Source organism: Mastigoproctus giganteus, chromosome 6, assembly GCF_048544385.1.
Source record: "Mastigoproctus giganteus isolate SK-2022 chromosome 6, ASM4854438v1, whole genome shotgun sequence".
NCBI classification, from domain to species: domain Eukaryota; kingdom Metazoa; phylum Arthropoda; class Arachnida; order Uropygi; family Thelyphonidae; genus Mastigoproctus; species Mastigoproctus giganteus.
The window spans coordinates 165,697,396-165,717,042 of NC_143580.1; the positions used below are offsets into that span (position 1 = coordinate 165,697,396).

At 37.5% G+C, this 19,647-nt stretch overlaps 1 protein-coding gene across 1 annotated transcript in view; it reads left to right on the plus strand.

Annotated features, from left to right (window-relative positions):
• The first annotated feature begins 835 nt into the window (after positions 1-835).
• Positions 836-19,647, plus strand: part of LOC150084722 (uncharacterized) — a 34,788-nt gene continuing 15,976 nt past the window's right edge. The window contains exons 1-3 of the mRNA XM_090376334.1: positions 836-888; positions 2,936-3,126; positions 7,876-7,925. Coding sequence (XP_090232460.1) covers positions 3,033-3,126; positions 7,876-7,925 — 144 coding nt within the window. The 5' untranslated portion in view covers positions 836-888; positions 2,936-3,032. The remainder of the gene's footprint in view (positions 889-2,935; positions 3,127-7,875; positions 7,926-19,647) is intronic.

Sequence of the window (19,647 nt, forward strand, 5' to 3'; positions counted from 1 at the left end):
TTTTTTTTTTTTCATGCATATTACATAGGCTATCTATATACCGCATATTGTAGTTAAAGCACTGGTTATTACGTTTATTACCGTGTGCTAATTGTAGTGTGAATGAGAAATATGGCGGACGCGCAGAAATGAAATGTTCTCGGTTTGCGTATACTGTCGTTGCCTTTTTGCTAGTTTTTTGTTATCAGTTTACTAAATGCATATATTATGAAATATTACTATTATAATATATTAATCACGACAGAAAGTTAAAATACATGTTATAATTCAATTGTTATTAAAATCTAACAAGAAATAAATAAAACTGCATGACAAAAGATTGATTAATAGTAGTATACTGCGATTTATTAACTCATAGGGCCTAAAATACATTTCACGCGCTGTTGACTATAAAATACTGTATTACAAAACGTGAAGTATGCAGTTGGGAGGTACTGTATGTGCAATGAAGTGAAAACAATTACTTTTATATATTTTTAGTTAATCAATTAGTAATTATTTGGTAATATGATTATTAGCTATTTGCTTTTCGCTTCTACTATTCACAGAAAAAGAAAAAATAATTTAAGAAATAAAATCCAACTTGCCTGAAATATCACTGCGACATTAAATAACTTCTTTAACTTATTGAGGGCGGTGGCCGTTAGTTGTTCGTTATCCTTTTTATTTTCTTCTGTTCGAGTTGTACAGGGACATCCGCTGACATTTGATAGGATGTAGATCCTTTTAAAAGTTCAAAAGAACTGACGTCGTCCCCGTGAAGGGGTGGTGCTTATGAGTTCCCTGTCCTTATTTAAACTCCATTTATTTTATAAGTAGTTTTCATACTTTGGTGGATGCCGGAGTGCAAACCCTTGGACCAGAAGTTATGCATTTGCACTGCTGAGGGTGGGTGTTGCTTTTTCTTATGATTTTGTTTTATTTTGAATATTGAGATATCTGGGTACTCAGGCAGCAAAATAGTGCCTTTCCGAATATAACCTTAACTGGAATATTAATTTCATACATGTTTGTGATAATTAGTGTTCTTTTTCTATAATAATCCCGCAAACTACTATTAATTATAATATTCGATAGCACTTAATATTAATTATTGTTGTTAAGTATGATTAATAACATATGTATATGATTAATATCATTAATAAACGAACTGTAGTTGGTGATATATGTCTTATCCGCAGCCGCTCTTCCATGAAAACTGAGGCTGTGGAGCACTGTTCGTAGAATGCTCATAGCGACTTGAGCACTGTTTTATAGGTATGTCTGAAAAGAGTCCTACTACCCTTCCGAGTAACATCTGATCACATAGTGACCCTCCATAATCTTCATCTGCATTGCTGTTCGGTGGTGAAACCATCATGCTTCCATTTCATGATAATATTACGACTTTGGAAATTGCATGAATGCGACATCAGAAAATAACAGCCCTCTCAAAATTAGTCAGCTCGGATTTACATGCCATGACAAGAACAACTAATCTGTGTGGCATATACACTTCCTGACATACAGGTGTGAGTCATTTGTTTATCCGGAAATATCCAATGGACTATGAAACCAGGTCTGTCCCGATCCTTTTTTGGAGGGTAGTGTATATCTTCACTCCATAATAAATTTATTTTATTTATTTATTATTGTAATAAATATGTTAGTATACTTGATAAGACTAAATTTATTTAAACTTTTTTTGTGAAAAAAAATCGAAAAGTGGGGGCAGCTCCGTCTTCGAAGTAAAAATGAATTGATTGTCAAAGCCTTTTTCGGTGCATTCTCCATGGGGGAAAAAATTAGAAATCTAATACAAGCTTAAATATTAATACAAATTGTTAAACGAAAAATAATCAGCCTACAAGAAGTTTTAACAAGGAAATGTATAAAATTACATTGTACTGCTTTCCCTGTTTATTATTTGGAGAAAATCTGGTGTGAATAATGCAAATCACTTAATCGATCATATTAAAAACCAGGAGGGCGTCAGCAACCCATTTAAAAAAGATTTTGCGCCGAGCACTACATAGCAATGCAATTCGAGAATGAGTACTGAAAGACAATTGTGTGTCCTAATTATGTGCTTAAGAAAGGGAAAGAATTGATTGTGAACATACCTGATTTTAATCAGATTATCAACTAATTCACGAAGACTTTTTTTTTTTTTTTTGTTTAAGTAAGGGAACAGTGAGCAAATTTAGTTGTTATGCCATAACTGCAAGAAAAATTTCAAAACGCAATTCGCACCCCTTTATTAAGAGCTTCCGCAGGTAAAAAGTATATCAAGAAGTTGCTATTCATTTGTAGTTGGATTTGATACGGCACATTATCAAACTAGAATACGCACCACGAATTCGTTCATCCGCGGAATACTTTGCACGAAGTGATACTATAAAACACCAAGCTATCCCTCACTCCCTCAATAAAATAATGAAGCGGCCGACTTGCGAAACGCTACCGAAAATGATCACCTCATTTTATAGGATAATCTCTATAATTAAAATCTAAGTCTAGTAAATATCATAAATTTGATGCCTGTCAAAATATTTTCGAGTTATAAATGATATAACTTTTCAGACAAAAAATCAAATGGAAGATCGTGGACAAATTTGTTAAGAAAACATGCAGTGCATAATACATAAAAACAGTTCTTGAATAAGAAAAAGTTCACATACCAATATAAAGGATGCTGCTCCAATGAAAATGAACAAATTTGGAAAGGAAATTGTTATATGTTCCGATTTAGGGATATATAATAAAATATAGCAAAATGTACTTTCGGAATCTGTTCTTTGCATTCAGTATATCTGTCAAATGTCCTTTTGACTGAGTATGCTGAGAAATATATCAGTAAAAACTAATATATTTATAAAGATATATTTCTCAGCATATCAGTCAAACTCTTCGAGCTACATAATACTTAAAGCTTAAAAATGCATTTTTTTTCTAGATATCAGCTGGAAAGAAGGATATTTCAAGAACTTCAAGATTTAAAACGCGCACAACTAAGAAATCCTAGGAGTCAGGAAAATGCGACTGTTAAGGAAATGGTAGATAGGTTTCGAAAGTACGTGATGATCAGAGGTATGAAAGATTTTCAAGGGGCCTACACCTACAGGAATTACGAAGGATTCCTTTATGGTATGAGGAAGTCTTACTCCTTTATAGTTTAGAGAATGATCAAAACATTTTTAATAAGCTCATAAATTGTCTTCTGAAAACTAATTCCTACGTCCTGCTGTTGCTTGCATCCAGATACATGAAATCTGTTTCTCATTTTCAATTCTATTCTGGAGGCACTTTGACAGCACAGCTTTTCTTACTTGTTACTATGGGAAGAAAAACCCAGAATAACACACTGAAAACTTTATAAGGTTTCTCCAACCTACGACGGAATCAAAGATCAGACCCTTTCAGGAGGAACGGCGGCATCATAACCGTTGCTCTTCCGAGATGGTATAAATGTTTCTAATTGTCAACAGTAGTTTACTTTAAGCATTCTCATTAATTTATTGTAAAAAAATGCCATATTATTTTTAATAATCTATTTTAGAATTCATTCAATCCAATCTATTTTAGAATTCCCTAAGAAGTATTTATTATCCTACAGGAGATAAGTACCTTTGACTAAAAAAGAAAATATCAGCACTATTAAACGTATAATGCACATACAATGGCAGCAAAATTATGGAAACACCTAATATGAAAATAGTAGTTTCTGTAATGGCTGTATGACGTATTTATGAGCATGCAGTGATGACTTTCTTTTTTTTTCTTTCAGATAGTACTGAGAAGGAAAGATGATAAAAACTGATGTTTATTTAAAGGAGATATAAAAGAGTATATGGAGAAAATGATCGACCTGTCTGAATTCCAAAGAGATCAAATTGTTGGTGCACGTTTAGAAGAGGCATCCGTGACTAAAACTACTGATTTGTTTAATGCATCCGGAGCAGTTGTATCGAAAGTGATGCCGGCATTCACCAAGTAGAGCAAAACAAAATCTGATAGGAAATAGTCGTGGCAGAAAATCGAAGCTAATTAAAAGAGATTAAATCGGACCCAGAAAACAACTGCCTCAAAAATAACTGCGAAATTTTCTCTCAGAAATCCAGTTTCTAGCAAAGTAGTTCGGCGAGAGAAGTTCATAAAGCTGAAATTTATTGTAAAGCTGCTACTGCCAAGCCCCTCGTTACTAATGATAATGCTAGAAAGAGGATGCAATGGTGTGAGGATTACAAAAACTGGACGTTTCCAATCAAACTCTTTTTGATTGGAAACGTCATATTTCCAGGCGTCATCATTCACTCATTTTCCAACATCAGGAGAGATGTTGGAAAATGAGTTTATGGTTGAGTTTACGTTTGGCGAATGCCATAGGAAGCGCGTCACTGACTGTCTTGAACCAACTATCAAACACAGAGGAGGGGGTTCAAAGTAGATTTGGGCAGAAGTATCTTGGTAATCTTTAGGTCCTATCATCACTCTGAACGGATGAATTACTGCCACTAAGGCGCCTCCGTAGCCAGGTGGGCAGGAGCAGCAGTGCGTAGCACAGGCTTCTTGATTAAACTGGGGTTAGAGCCCGTGACCACCAAACGGAGGATGCGGAAAGATCAGGGAATGACCACCGCATATTCCCGGAGCAATATGGCCTTAGTTGCTAATGCTCCTAAAAGCCAAAATAACAACAACTGCCACTAATTACCTTGATATTGTGTGAGACCAGATTCATCCCATGGTGCAAACAGTTTCCCACAAACGATGGCACCTTTCAAGATTAAGCCACAAAAAAATCTAATTATTATATTAGGGTCACCCGTAATTTATTACATAAATCCGTATTCTTGTCTGTAAATTGCGGGCGATTTGCCTGTTTTTCTGGACGAAAAAACCTTGCTATCTACGCCTGAGACCAACTAACTCAGCCAAGGAGTGAAAATAGCCCATTAAATTTCCTCGCGTCATCGACGGATTCGAACCCGGGCCTGTTCCACCCAGTGTGGGGAGAACGGTGACGATACCACTGTGTTACCCGCGCAGACAAGATTAAGCCACAAATTCAAATTATATTATATTTATATTAGGGTCACCCGTAATCTCTTACATATACCCATATATGTACTATGACTGTAAATTGCGCGTGTTCTCTGGTCGATTTGCCTGTTTTGCTGGAGGAAAAAACCGCAGTTTCTGGGGGAAAAAACCTTGCTATCTACGCCTGAGATCGACTAACTCAGCCAGGGAGTGAAAAAAGCCCATTAAAGTTCCTCGCGTCATCGACAGGATTCAAACCCGGGCCTTTTCCACCCAGTGTGGGGAGGAAGGTGACGATACCACTGTGCTACCCGCGCAGACAAGATTAAGCCACAATCAGATATGCCCAACCTTAGTTTGAGGAGCATGAAACCGAGACTAAGCATCTCCCATGGCCTGCACAACCACGATAACTAAACGCTATTGAATCACTGTGAGCATATTTGAACAGAAGCGTGTGGAGAGTTAGAGCTACTATAAAAGAATCCCCTTCGCATGTATCTTATAACGAACTGATGATGACTGCATCGAAAGTCCTACGTTAGACCCTTGGTTATTGACTTTACATCGTATTTCCTTTTTATGCAGTTTTATAAACGACAACCAGGATAAAAGCAGCTCACTTCTTCTACTTCTTCCCCAGAGCATGATCTTATTCTTACTCATTTAGTTAATTTTTTTCACTTTCACTTCCTATGGAATTTACACATAATACGGATTTTAAAAAGTGAGTAATGGGAAATAAGCTTTTGCTAAATAATTTTAATTATATGTATATGTATTACTCATAAACAACTATGTTTTTATTATTGTCCAGAGTTCTTAAGTACTCCGGACAACGCGAATGAATCGCCGAATGCCCAGCTTAAAGCTTTTTATGGCTGCAGTTAACCCATTTAGGAGGCTCGGTCAATTGGGGGCAATTTTTAAAAGAATTGTCCTCGACCAGCATAGTGACTACAAAAGTTCTCATTTACAATACTTGGCACTATGCCCATAGGACATACGTCTATAGCATTGTGTGACAATTATCTCCCTAACCCGACAGGAGTCCCAGTTTATAAAAAGTCTACCTTTTCCAACTAAAATCCATGGATGTCATAAACTCTGTCCGCTCTGATGTCTCATCTGAGACTACACACTGGGAAGATACAATCAACCGGATTCTGGATGAACTAATATATCAGGACAACACCAACTCTGACACTGACATCCACAGGAAGATTGCAGCACAAAATTCCAGCTTCCAGCCAGACATTATGGAGAAACCATTCATAGAGGAGGAAGTCGATGCAGCAATTAAAAAAATCAAAAAAAGATAAAGCTCCTGATCTGGATTTTATTGAAGGAGAGACCGTACAACGGCTCTGGGCCATAGCTCCAATGATACTTCTTCAGCTCTTCAACACCTATCTGGGTGAGGGCAACTTTCCATCACATTGGAAGCATGCTAACCTGAGGCTCTTACCTAAGGATCCCACAGGTACCTCCAAGGCATACCGCCCGATTGCACTGCTTCTCATTCTCGGTAAAGTTTTTGAAAGACTGCTGCTTTCCCGCTTCCAACCCTGATATAAAGCCAATGGTTTGGCATCCTCGCTTCAATTTAGATTCAAACAAGGGTGCTCCACAATTGATGCTCTATCTAAAACCCTCAAAGCGGCAGAACAGTCGGATGCAACTTATGTACTGGCAACCTTCATTGACTTCAAAGGAACTTTTGACACAGTGTGGTGGCCGGGCGTTCTTCAGAGGGCCAGAGTCTCTAACTATACCTGTAATTTCTACCACTGCCTCAAAAGCTACTTCTCTAAAGAGGGCCAGAGTCTCTAACTATACCTGGAATTTCTACCACTGCCTCAAAAGATACTTCTCTAACCGCAAGGTCAGCATCAAAACAAAATATCACCGCATCACCCGACATCTAACCCGAGGCTGTCCCCAGGGCTCCATCCTGGAGCCAGCTGTATGGAATATGATACTCGACGACTGGCAAACTGGACTTCTCCAGACCTCCTACCATACGTTTTAATAGCCGCCCACTGAAAAACTACCGATCGGTGAAATACCTAGGAGTAATTTTGGACGATAGGAGAACTTTCATCCCCCATATCCAAGCTATCAAAGCAAAGATAAAAAATTACATCACTATGTTAGCACGCTTTACCCGCAAGGACTTGGGTCTTAAAGGACCAACCTCAACGCCTTCTATATTCAGCAGTATTCATACCAATTGTCACACATGGAGCTGCAGTATGGTACCACCGAATGACTATAGTGCATGCACAACGTCAAATTCAGCAAATTCAACGACTTATGCTACTACAAATTACCCGCGCATGCAGAACAACACGACTGCTGCCCTACAGGTACTAACAGGCTGCCTCCCCTTGGACTTTCCTTGGCCCTCCCCACTCTCGCTCCTGCAGGAGTGTGGACGGCCTGTCAGATGTCTTTTAACTCCCTGGTCCAGCTCCTCGTGCCTGGTGATCAGGCCTCCCAGTAACGAAGAGGCCAGTCAAACAACACACTACTAACACAACCCACACTGACTGGCTTTGCAATGTTAACAGAGCACTTAACGCTGATTTGTGGGAAACCACGGGAACCACATAACAATAACACTATGTCCACTATATTCTAAATTACCATGTTTAAGTCAAACATTTTGATATTTATTACGTTCCGTTACTTTATGGCTAATATATACTTTAAAATTTTAAAATAAAATAAATAGGTACTGGTGCGACTGATGCAATTATTAATTCCTACCCCATCACATGCATGAGCCTAGGGATAAATTTCACATTTAAAAGTGGGTCAGTACTATATATCTGTTTTCTCCTTTTCTAGATCAACTACGGTATTTATCCTCTTTCACATTCGGAGAACCAGCATCAAAGGTATGTATACATTTTTGGTTATATTGAAGTAGCAGTTCTAAATAAAAATTTCAACATTGTCCAAATAAAACGTCGTCTTACAAAGGAATAGAAAGCTTATAAATGTATACATGAATACAAGTTACCAAAATTACTCGAAAAGCATACTTAAAACTTTGACCTGCGACACCTTCAATACCAAACTTAAGCAACAGGAACAACTCACAGAAAGAATCGCTCTGCTTCATGATGACGCCGTCCCTTATTCATTGCCAACCCAATTCGGATCTATTTATTACCAGGCAATACATCTTTCTGCAAAAGATGTGCTTCCCACACATCTTTTGCAGCAAATGGTGGTGGATGTTTTCGGTGAGCATCAAGAAAACACCGATCTTTTTAACAGGACGTCTGGGCAAACCCTATCGCAAAGCAATCCATTTTGGAATAGGGAATGCCATTTTTAACTTCACTTTTTATCAAACTTAAAAGTAATATGGGAGGAGGAAGGATGCAAGGACTTCACCTTTTGAATTTATTTTACTTTCTTTACTTATTTATAAATACTCGTATTACATTATATTAAATATACATCTATTAATATATATGTTGCATCACTAGCATCTTATTTTAAAGGCTTCGCATATTATAATGCATTGATACCTTTTTCTACTTGTTATGTAATTCAGGTGAAATTATACATCATAAAATAAATTCATTATTCTTATAATTCCTTTTTAAAATTTCAACAGACTCATCTAACACAATCAAATATACATTAATAAAATATACATTAACAAAATACATTAATAAAATATATGCAACATAACCAAATTTGTATACAAGTATACGAGAACAGTAAATAAGTACAGAACTGTCAATTTATGCACTCAACGACAGTACAGTGATTTCGCCACTTGTCACTCGTGTGAACAGGTTTGGGTTCGATTACCATCTGTGACCGGAAAAATTTCTAAAGTCCTCTTCAATCGAGGATGTAGTTAACCGATCCACTATATATGGCAAAATTTCAAGCCTCTTATAATACACCGCGTAACTGGTAAACGCAGTAAAATACCGTATTATAATAACATTTAATGATTTTTATTTCATAGTACAACCATTTTACCAAACATCCTTAAGCAACTTCGACAACTACATGTATTTCTTTCGAGATTAACGGAAAATCGGATTGAGTGGGCAGGCCTCAGCCCGTTAACTAGATATTTTATTGTAATTCATTTTATATCAATAAAAAAAGTACTAGGTTTTTTTCCTACTGGACACAGCTGTTCCGACCGTGAGGAATTAAGCAGTAACATTTGAAGATCTTTGAATATTTTCCCAACTTTTAAAAACTGTAAAATTCCCCATTTTTTTATCCCACTGGTTAGCCTCTCCCCGGTACCTTCAATAAATAATAAATACCATCATTCGGTTCTTGGCAGCTGTTTGTGGAAGTTTATTTTAGAAATATGAAGAAAAAATTAGATTGTGGAAAGCGGCAAAAAACAAAACAAAAAAACCTTTAGCTTTATACAAAAGGTATTATGTCTATGATCTTTAAAAAAAATAAAAATAAATTTAAAAATATCAAAAAAAATCAAATGGCCTTTTAAAATGCATGATGTACGTTAAGCCTGCCCACGAATTAAATTACTGTAAGAAAAGCAGCTCTTCTAGATTTTTAACATATTTATATTTCTGTTGACATACGCGATCAGAACTACTTCACACAGCACAGCGCTAATCGCCCCTATAACTGAATCTGCTACCGGAAGATTGCAGTTAACCCTAATTCAAGAACTCACTTGCCTGCTTGACCTAAGTCCTCACCCAAACGTCCCATGATATTTTTTACCGCCAGCACCGCATTCATCTAAACGTCCTGCAGCCGACAAAATTAGTCATCAGCTCAACAACATTCCTCTGCCAATTATAACTTGACTTGCGATGAACGGATTACCATGGAATGGATGCTTCAGAAACTGCTTTCGAGTCATTCCAAAAATCCCAAATTTTATTAATATCACATGAATAGAAATCCTACAATTTGTTTTATTCCCCATACTTATCACAGTTACCCATATACTATAACTTGCTCAATCGCTGGAACCCCAATTTGTGCGGCGTGCTGATTGGAGGAATGAATGAGCAATATATAGGTTGCGCAGAAAAAAAAAAAAAATCTCAATTCATAGGCACTACATAGTACAGTGGCAGCTTTTTGAAGAGTTCGTTTGTTACTTTTAATATGCTAAATACACGCACTGGACAAAAATTGGTCGCCTGTATAATTTTTCAGTTAATAATCCGTAACTCCTCCTTTAGCAAGAATTTCTTCGTGAACTTGCGTTGGTAGCGATTCATCTAGGCCTCTTAAATAGTTTATATCAATATTAGGCCATTCTAAAAACAACTGAGCCCGTACTTCATAAAGGTTTTGTGAATGTTTTAAAATAGTCCCATATATTCTCTACATGATTTAAATCTGCTCACTTAGTTGGTCAATTTAACCATTCCCTCGTGTTCCTTGTGCCAGTTTAAAAACAGTAGAATCCCAGTGAACCGAAGAGTTGTCAATCTAAAATACAGGAGTATCGAAATCATGGGTGTCCCTCAAATGTTCAGCAAAATGTACAATCTACTAATCATCCAGAATATTTCTATGGCCAGACTGATTCTTCCTGGTTGGTATTTCAAGTAGGGAACCCAGTTCATAATAGTCAAGACATCTGCAAAGAATCCGCAAAGCATCACTGACCCACCACCAAAGAGTACTACAACTTGCATGCAGTTTGGATGAAATGATTCATTGTTTCCTTTGTGAACTTGGTGCCTGGCATTATTATAGTATAAGAAAAGTTTGGAATCGTCAGACCACATCTCAGCTTTCCAATCATCGACGGTCTGTCTTGCTTTTAGCCCATATTAGCCGTACTTTTTTATGCTCAACTGTTAACACCGTTCTTTTCTATCCAGAGCCCTACTCTAGATATTCGTGTTATGCAATTCTCCTTGCAGTGTTTTCTCAGAAATTGAATGATGGGTTCTTGGCTAACTGTTTGCAGCAGGTCTTGTTTGAAATCGTTTTTCGTTTACTAGACGCAATATTCATCGCATATGACAATTACTTAGCACAAACTGATTGATTTCGACTCGCACCATTCCTTAAACACTCCTATTGCTTTACTTTCTGAAACACGAGCAAATTCGGTTACTTCTTTAACAGGGTGTCTTTTAGATTTTCCAATTGCAATCACTCCTTTTTTCCACTGATTATCTGCCCCATCTTTCATTAAATGGAGAAAAAACGTTTAACCTTATACTATACTCCAATTCCAGTGGTGTAACCAAAAAAAAAAAAAAGAAAGAAACGTAGAAGATACACGTGTTCAATTTTTTATATTCCATAAATACCACAAGCGACTATTTTTTTGTCCGGTGTCTATATATAAATAATGAATTATTAACTATTTAACTACAGTAGAACCCGGATAAGAAATTCCCGTATAGGAAGTTTTCCCCTGTACTGGTAATTTCACCTCTATGTATTGTAATGTATTATTTTCCCGTGTAAGAAGTTTCCCGGTTAAAAAGTTTTCCCGCATAAAAAGTTCGTGATAAAGAATACGCAGGGTATTATTATAATGACGTTTTCAGACTTAATACGTTTTTTAAATATAGAATTTATTTATTTTTAATATTAAAAAATATTAAATAATATAAACATTTGGTAATCGAACAAGTTAGTGCCACGCATTATTTTAGTTCGTAGTAAATCGTCGAAGTAGGTGAAATGGCATCGTTTTTGATATATCTCATATTATTATTATTATTATTAATATCAATTTATTTCCGAAGAAACGTCCCTTTACAGCTATGCAGCTAGAGGACATGAGTTACATACAGAGATAAAACATAAAATACAGATAAATGCGTTGTATATACGGCCTTAAACAGCCACTGGTGAAGATACAAAAACATAAAGTTACAACAAATAAAAGTGCATACGGATACATCGGAGTGTGGATAGTGCGGCATCACAGAGAGTCCACCTAGAGCATGACTAAGGCATACATGTGTGCAAGAATGGAAGATCTGTAGATTCTGTCCTTGCAAAGTTTCTCAGCGTCTATGGCTAATCTATTAAATATTTGATTTGATACTAGAGAGCTATTAAGTGCTCGATATTTCCTATATTCTATTATATTATGAATCAACTGGGCTTACCTTTATTTTAGATATAGGAAGCTTCTTTTCCAACTCTCCTTGTCCAACTCGCTAATAATTCATGGGGAAGGCGATATCAATTTTGCAAGACATTATCATAAAGTTAGATTTTGGAGGTCTAAACTGGCTAATAATTAAGGATCGATTTTTTCTTTTTGGTGCTGTGGCAGGAATTTTGAGTTAAATTTAGGGGTCTAATAATTGGATATGGGGTGGGGGGATGGGGGTTATTTTCTACATTCCTTAAGTCGGACTAGAACTTTTCGGGGTGTCATGTTCACAGGAAGAGAGCTACTCACAATTAATCCGAAACTTTTGTCTTATATTGTAGTGTTTGTTCTTCACGCATGCGTATAAGTGAACAATGGTCGGACAATAGGAATGGCCTACGGATATTGATTGAATCAATCAATCAATATCCGTAGGCCATTCCTATTGTCCGACCATTGTTCACTTATACGCATGCGTGAAGAACAAACACTACAACATAAGACAAAAGTTTCGGATTAATTGTGAGTAGCTCTCTTCCTGTGAACATGACATCCCGAAAAGTTCTAGTCCGACTTAAGGAATGTAGAGAATAACCCCACCCCCCACCCCATATCCAATTATTAGACCCCTAAATTTAACTCAAAATTCCTGCCAAAGCACCAAAAAGAAAAAATCGATCCTTAATTATTAGCCAGTTTAGACCTCCAAAATCTAACTTTATGATAATGTCTTGCAAAATTGATATCGCCTTCCCCATGAATTATTAGCGAGTTGGGCAAGGAGAGTTGGAAAAGAAGCTTTCTATATCTAAAATAATTAAATATTTGGAAGGAGTTATGTGGAAACATGTTGTCCAGGGAGGACATGGTACGCAGCTTCGATCTGTATGGGGAGGTGTTGGACTGGCGATGATATCCCATATATCGGGTGACCTCAGTTTTCGGGATAGAAGCTGAGAGAGGGTAAGAAGGTTCCTAGAGATGATGAGATACCTCCAGGGAAGCGTATTAAGATTGGTGACCAGAACAGATTTTGAGATTGTAGATGTTAGCCCGGCAACCCTATTTAGCCATTTCAAGATCCAGAATTCCAGGGAGAGGAACCTGGATTGGTATGATGAGGGTGCTGAGGACCATATCGTCGAGGCATATAATGGAATTGGGAAAATGCAATGAAGAATGTATTTGATGATAAGGCCCGGGTTATGGAAGTTGGAGATCTCTTGTTTTACTGCCCATAAAGCCGAATATGTTTTCGTTCGAGTGGCATTAAAGTGAGGCAAGAAGGTGAGGTGATACCCAGATGATACCCAAATCTTTATGTTGGGTGACTTTTTTAACTGGAGAGTTCGCTATAATGTGAATGCATTCACAACGAGTTACCCTAATATTGCACTACTTCCAATAAGCAACGCTTCGCCAATGGAAAGACTAATGTTACTTATTCTCGGCGGATACCAGTGGATTCTCGGCGAATACCACCATCCCTGGGTTGTGGTATTCGCCAAGAATCCACTGGAGAAGTGTTGCCTATTTGAGAATTCAGTGTTCTAGGTAGTTCAATATCAGGGCAATGCGTTGTGAAGGCATTCACAAAATGGGCTGGCAACATGGTGTAAGGTGGTGCAACTGCACCACCTTACACCATGTTGCTTACACCACCTTTGGATTTCGAAGTAATACACAATTTTTAATATTTTCATTAATTTATTGAAACATTAAAATAATACAAATGCTTTCTTTCAAAATACAAGTACTTTCCCCAACCGATCACGAAACGTTGGCTCGGGTGTACACATAAATCAGCCAAACTTAATTAAAATATTGCATATATTCGGAAAATTTGGTAAATAAAAAAATTTATTCCCACATGCACCACCTTGCGAAATATCCTGCCGGATCCTATGAGTCACAATATCACAAAAATAATGCCTTGTTCGATTGCCGATAACTATTTCAATTAGTGAATTTTCCAAAGTCTGAGGCTTTCAGCGTCAAAACCTTTTTAGTATAAACATTTTGATATAATGGAAGTGACATATTGCAAATTGTTTTAATCGATATCCATAATTTGATACGTAAACCACGTGAAGCATTTGCCGTGAATTTCTGAACAGTTCTCAATTACTTAGTGGATTGTTGCTCTGTCTTATAGTAATTGTAACTTTTTAAGGTATATTGAAACTCCAAAAGAACTCACTTCCAACTTGGTAATTATTATTATCAATTTATTTCTCTGTTGAGAAGGCAACCGGATCAGCCAATTGGCTAGAAGGATGTGAGTTACATTCTAAGGTGTGAGTATTTGGTAATGAGTTTAATGAATACAATGTTAAGCAATTAGAAACCCTCAGTTTAAAAATGTTTCCCATAGGCAGAGTAAAATATTTATAAATTCTGAAATAGTACTTAAAAATGATCTTTAATTTATTAGCATTAGTTGAGGCATATGATGCAAGAAAGCAAGCTTATACCGCATCAGCCAAAAAAAAACTTTCCCATTTCGCCCATCCGGTCACTCCAAATGTTTGTCTAGTTCAGCCTTAAATTTATTTAAGCTGTCAACTTCCACAACAACAGATGGAAGTCTGTTCCAGCAATCAACTACCCGCTGGCTAAAGGCAAACGTCCACATATCTATTCTACAACCCTCTTTCCTCAATTTCAATCTATGCCCCCTCAGGTTCTTTGTCTTAACAAACTTAAGTATCCAGTCAGCATTGAGCAGGCTCAAAACATTCAAGGCCTTATACACCTCAATCAGATCACCTCGCAGGTGCCTAGTCTCCAGATGCTGCAACTTGCAGAACTTAAGCCTTTCTTCGTAAGCGCACCCCTTTGTTCCTCTCACCAACCTTGCTCTTCTCTGAACTGCCCTTCTCTGTACTCGTTCTAGCAACTCTACATCCTTCCTAAAATGAGGCCTCCAGATCTGTACACAGTACTCAAGGCGTGGTCTGACCATTGCCTTATACAAAGGGATAAACACCTCCTTGTCTCTGCTAGCAAAATTCCTATGATATTGACAAAACTCCATGACCTGCTCTGGCAGCCAGTCTGCACTGCTCAGAGAACTTCAAATCTGACTTCATATCTGGAGAATGAAAAAGATCCCAGGTCTTTTTCATTCTCCACCTCCCTGAATGTAGTACCACATAGTTGGTACGTTTCTCTTGGGTTACTGCTACCCATATGCAGTACTTTGCATTTGTCAATGTTAAACTTCATTTGCCACTTCTCAGCCTATCTGCCTAACTTTTCTAGATCCCGTTGCAGCAGCATACTGTCTTTAATGTCATTAACAACCCTGCCAACCTTTGTATCATCTGCCAACTTGGACATTAACCCAGCAAACTTACACATTATGTATGCGTATCTTTTCATTTTTATTTGTGTAGTTAATACTTCATACCCTTAGGTCGTTTTCATTCTAAGAAGTTTTCCCGCGTAATAAGTTCTAAACCTCGAGTCCCTCTGAAAACTTCTTATCCGGGTTCTACTGTATTTTAGTAATCACAGATCCACCAAATTCTCGTTGTAAGAACGCCGCAACCGCACGCTCAAGCGTGCCGGTACAGAACTACAAGCCTTTGTTTGATTAACCGTGGTTCAAGCCCACTTGCATAAAAAAATATGTGATGATCTTGTATTCGCTCTCTCCTTGTGAATTATTGTGATCATCTCGGAGTATAAATAGAAAATTCATTTGTAAAATATAGAGATTAACTCATACTTTTTTATAGGAAATTCTTCCGCCCGACGCTCACATCAAATTAATCCAATTAATACGTTATATCGTATAAAACTAAATTTATGACACGATATTATGGTTTTAAAATTGTTAATATATAGGGGTTTGACGACATTGACGACTGGAAATTGAAGACAATTGTCAAATTGTCTTCAATTTCCAGTCCGTTATTGCTGGATGGTTTAGTTTTTAGTGGGTTGATGTGTATCGGCTTCGCTTTGCTCTTCCTTTTGGCAGTGAGTAGATTATGGAAATTGAATACAGGATTATTTTTACGAAACCCCTATATATTAACAATTTTAAAACCATAATATCGTGTCATAAATTTAGTTTTATATAATGTATTAATTGAATTAATTTGATGTGAGCGTCGGGCCGAAGAATTTCCTATAAAAAGGTATGAGTTAATCTCTATATTTTAGAAATAGTATTAAAGTAGGAAAGATTGAGCTTTATTGCACTTATATATTTTGAAATAGAAAATTCATTTATGTCTTGATTTTTTTTTTTTATTAAACTATAGAAGAAAATAAAGCATTGCAAAAAGCTGAGTGAATATTCCGTTAAATACGTTCAGCAAAGTGATATACACTCATGAGCCAAAATATTATGACAACCTACCTAATAGCGTGTTAGGCAGCCTTTCGCCATGATAACCGATTGCAGCCAGAGGAAATGGAGTGCATCGGGTGGAACGAGCTCGACAATGGAGTGAGGCACTGGCGTAGACTGAAGAATGCTGCAGTCCACCGCATCCCACAAACATTCAATCGTATTGATGTCGGGGGAAAGTGCCCAGTGCCATCTGGATACACGATTACCATGTATAGAAACGCTTAATCCGAAACAACGCCGAGGTAGGATCTGGCGGTGACGGTGTGTTCAATGGGGATGAGTGATGTCCATGAAAACATCCCCAAACCATGATACCACCACAGGCGGCTTGTTTACGTTGGCAACTATGCCGTCTGATCGCAACTGTTCACCTGCTCGCCGTCGAATATGCACTCGTCCATCGGCATGATGGAGCTGTGACCTTGATTCATCAGACCAGGTGACTCTTTTCCCGTCGTCCAAAATCCAGGAACGGTGCTCCCGTGCCCACTGCAGACGGAGGTGTCGATGGCGCTTGTTAACACGGGTACCACATGAACAGGTTGCCTACTCCGTTTACCTATCCGTAAGCACATTCACTGGATGGTATGCTAGGAAACGTTTCTCTGTGCGCCTAGTTTTAATCTGCCGTTAATTGCGATATTGTAAGCCGTCTTTGTTCCAGACAGAACATTCCAACTGCCGTTCACCTAGAATGTCAACCAGTGATTGTTTATCTGTCCCGGGACAGAGATGTGGTGGGAATGGTCGTCCCGACCATTAAAATAAAATAAAATTTATTTTATTTTAATATGTAAATATTTTAGTTACAGTAAATACTTATTCTTATGGTTGGTGTGTGAGCTGATTTAATGCTAAAATATGAATTTTCCCAACCTCAGAGGCCTTTTTCAGGATATCGACAACTGAACGTCAGTTCATCTCCGCCTTGGTACACTGTGATGGATACAGAACTCTGTAAAAGGCCAGATATGTGTGCAGTATTATGTTTGTGCAATGTGTGTGTTTGTTTAGTTGTTTCTAGATTCTTTGTCACCAGGCAGGCGATCACATGGAAAGCCTACCCAATGTTTGTCTTCACCACGGGGAGGTGGGCCACAACCGCGCATGTGCTGTGGATCTCCACTAGCTCGTGGGTCTATTATTTCCTGTGTGTGTGCTGTACTGCATAATTCCCGCACCCACCAGAAGAAGTGCTATAGCGGTGGGTGCCAGCAATCCCGCCCCAGGTTGCCCAAACTTGGGGGCAAGCAAAAAAAAAGGTATGTGGAAACAAGTCCACAAGTTCAGCTTAGTACCACTAAGACCAGTATTCTATTTACATAGCTAAGAATTTCTGAGAAACAAGTTTACATAAAATACTCTTAATTAAAATTTACATATTAACATTGAAAGGATACTTGTGCCAGGCAGGTGCAAAGAGACCACTTCCGCAAACTTCACTGTTATCTTCACACATCTTTAACGTGAGTCTATCCCTGGTCGAAACCTGAGTTCTTAGCCCTTAAAATCTTTTCACCACATGTTAGGCTCTAATGTCCTTCTCCACCATCTGAATTTTCCAAAGAAATACTCTGAAGAAGAATATTCTTTATACCTTCCAAGCGCAAGTATTTAAAAAAAAAAAAAAATACTTGCGCTTGGAAGGTATAAAGAATATTCTTTTTCAGAGTGTTTCGTTGGAAAATACAGATGGTGTAGGAGAAGGACATTAGAGCCTAACATGTGGAGAAAACATTTTAAGGGCTAAGAACTCAGGTTTCGACCAGGGATATACTCACGTTAAAGACTCACTGGAAGAGAACAATGAAGTTTGCGGAGTTGGTCTCTTCGCACCTGCCTGGCATCTAATGTCCTTCTCCACCATCTGTATTTTCCAACGAAATACTCTGAAGAAGAATATTTTTATACCTTCCAAGCGCAGCAAATTATTCCCCGTTGAAACTCCAACAGGTCCTTCCCTTTCACCACTGTACAGGCTTCGTACTGACAGACATTACCCGTGCCGGCACTATATATGCTGCGCCAATCGGTGACGTCATTCCCAGGCTCTATGGGAGATGCTTTCACTCGTGGATACAAGAGTGGTCATAATGTTTTGGCCCATAGGAGTATATTTTACTTTATTATTATTGCTTATTATTAGTTGTTATTAGCTTTAAGCCTTTATAATTAATAATTAGTAATTAATTAATTGATGAAATATTTATTAGTCATCTTCACTTCTGTAAATCACTAAAAATTTCCATTATTTCAAGAAAAATACTGAACGAGCTTCAAACGTAACGAAAAAACTTGCATTACAGTACATGATAAATTTATTTTTCATTGCGGATATCAGTGATTGTCAACCCATTGTACAATCTCTGACATTGAAATTGAAGCACCCTGAAGGATCAGGAATACAGAGAGAATACTTAAGAACAATGATAGCCAAGGAGTTTAGGAACACATTCTAAAATTGCACCCCGCTCCTGACCACTCGGCTACGCAGGCCTACGCACTGGGCTACGAAAATGGGTAAAAAGGGACAAGATTATGGTCTTAAGGTCAGGCTGCAACCCAGCTGCAGTTCTAAGAAAATTCTTATTCTCTCCTTTACAATTCTAAGCTACTTTTGCAGTGGAACAACTGCCTTGTCGTTCCCTTTTCCATTCTTAAATGTATTCTTTTTTTTTTCTCCTTTTCATCGGCGTATTTTTCTCTCGAGTAGTGTATATATGATTTTTCTAAATAAACAAGATTAATGAACTTTTGCATCAATGAATTACATTAACAAATGTGCGATATGTATTTAATATTAAGCAAGAATACAAGTTCTTAAAAATTAAGGTAATTTTTTCCATTTATTTTTGGTTGGGATATAAGCAGAACTATTTATTTCTCGGTTGGTAGATCGAATTGAAGTAACGCAAGGCGGGGGGGGGAGAGGATCCGACAAAATTTTACAATCGGCCCAGTTTGGAGGGGTTGGTAGTTACGCAAATATTATGCAACAGGTTTTTTTTTTTTTTTTTCAGAAAAAATAAAATAACCTGGAGTATTCTGTTTCGTGATAATGAGGAGGGGATGGTCAAAATCATAATTACAAAGTACAGTACGTATCATGAAGGAAGGAAGTCTTTTTCTAGCAAGAACAAATTCAAATACATGT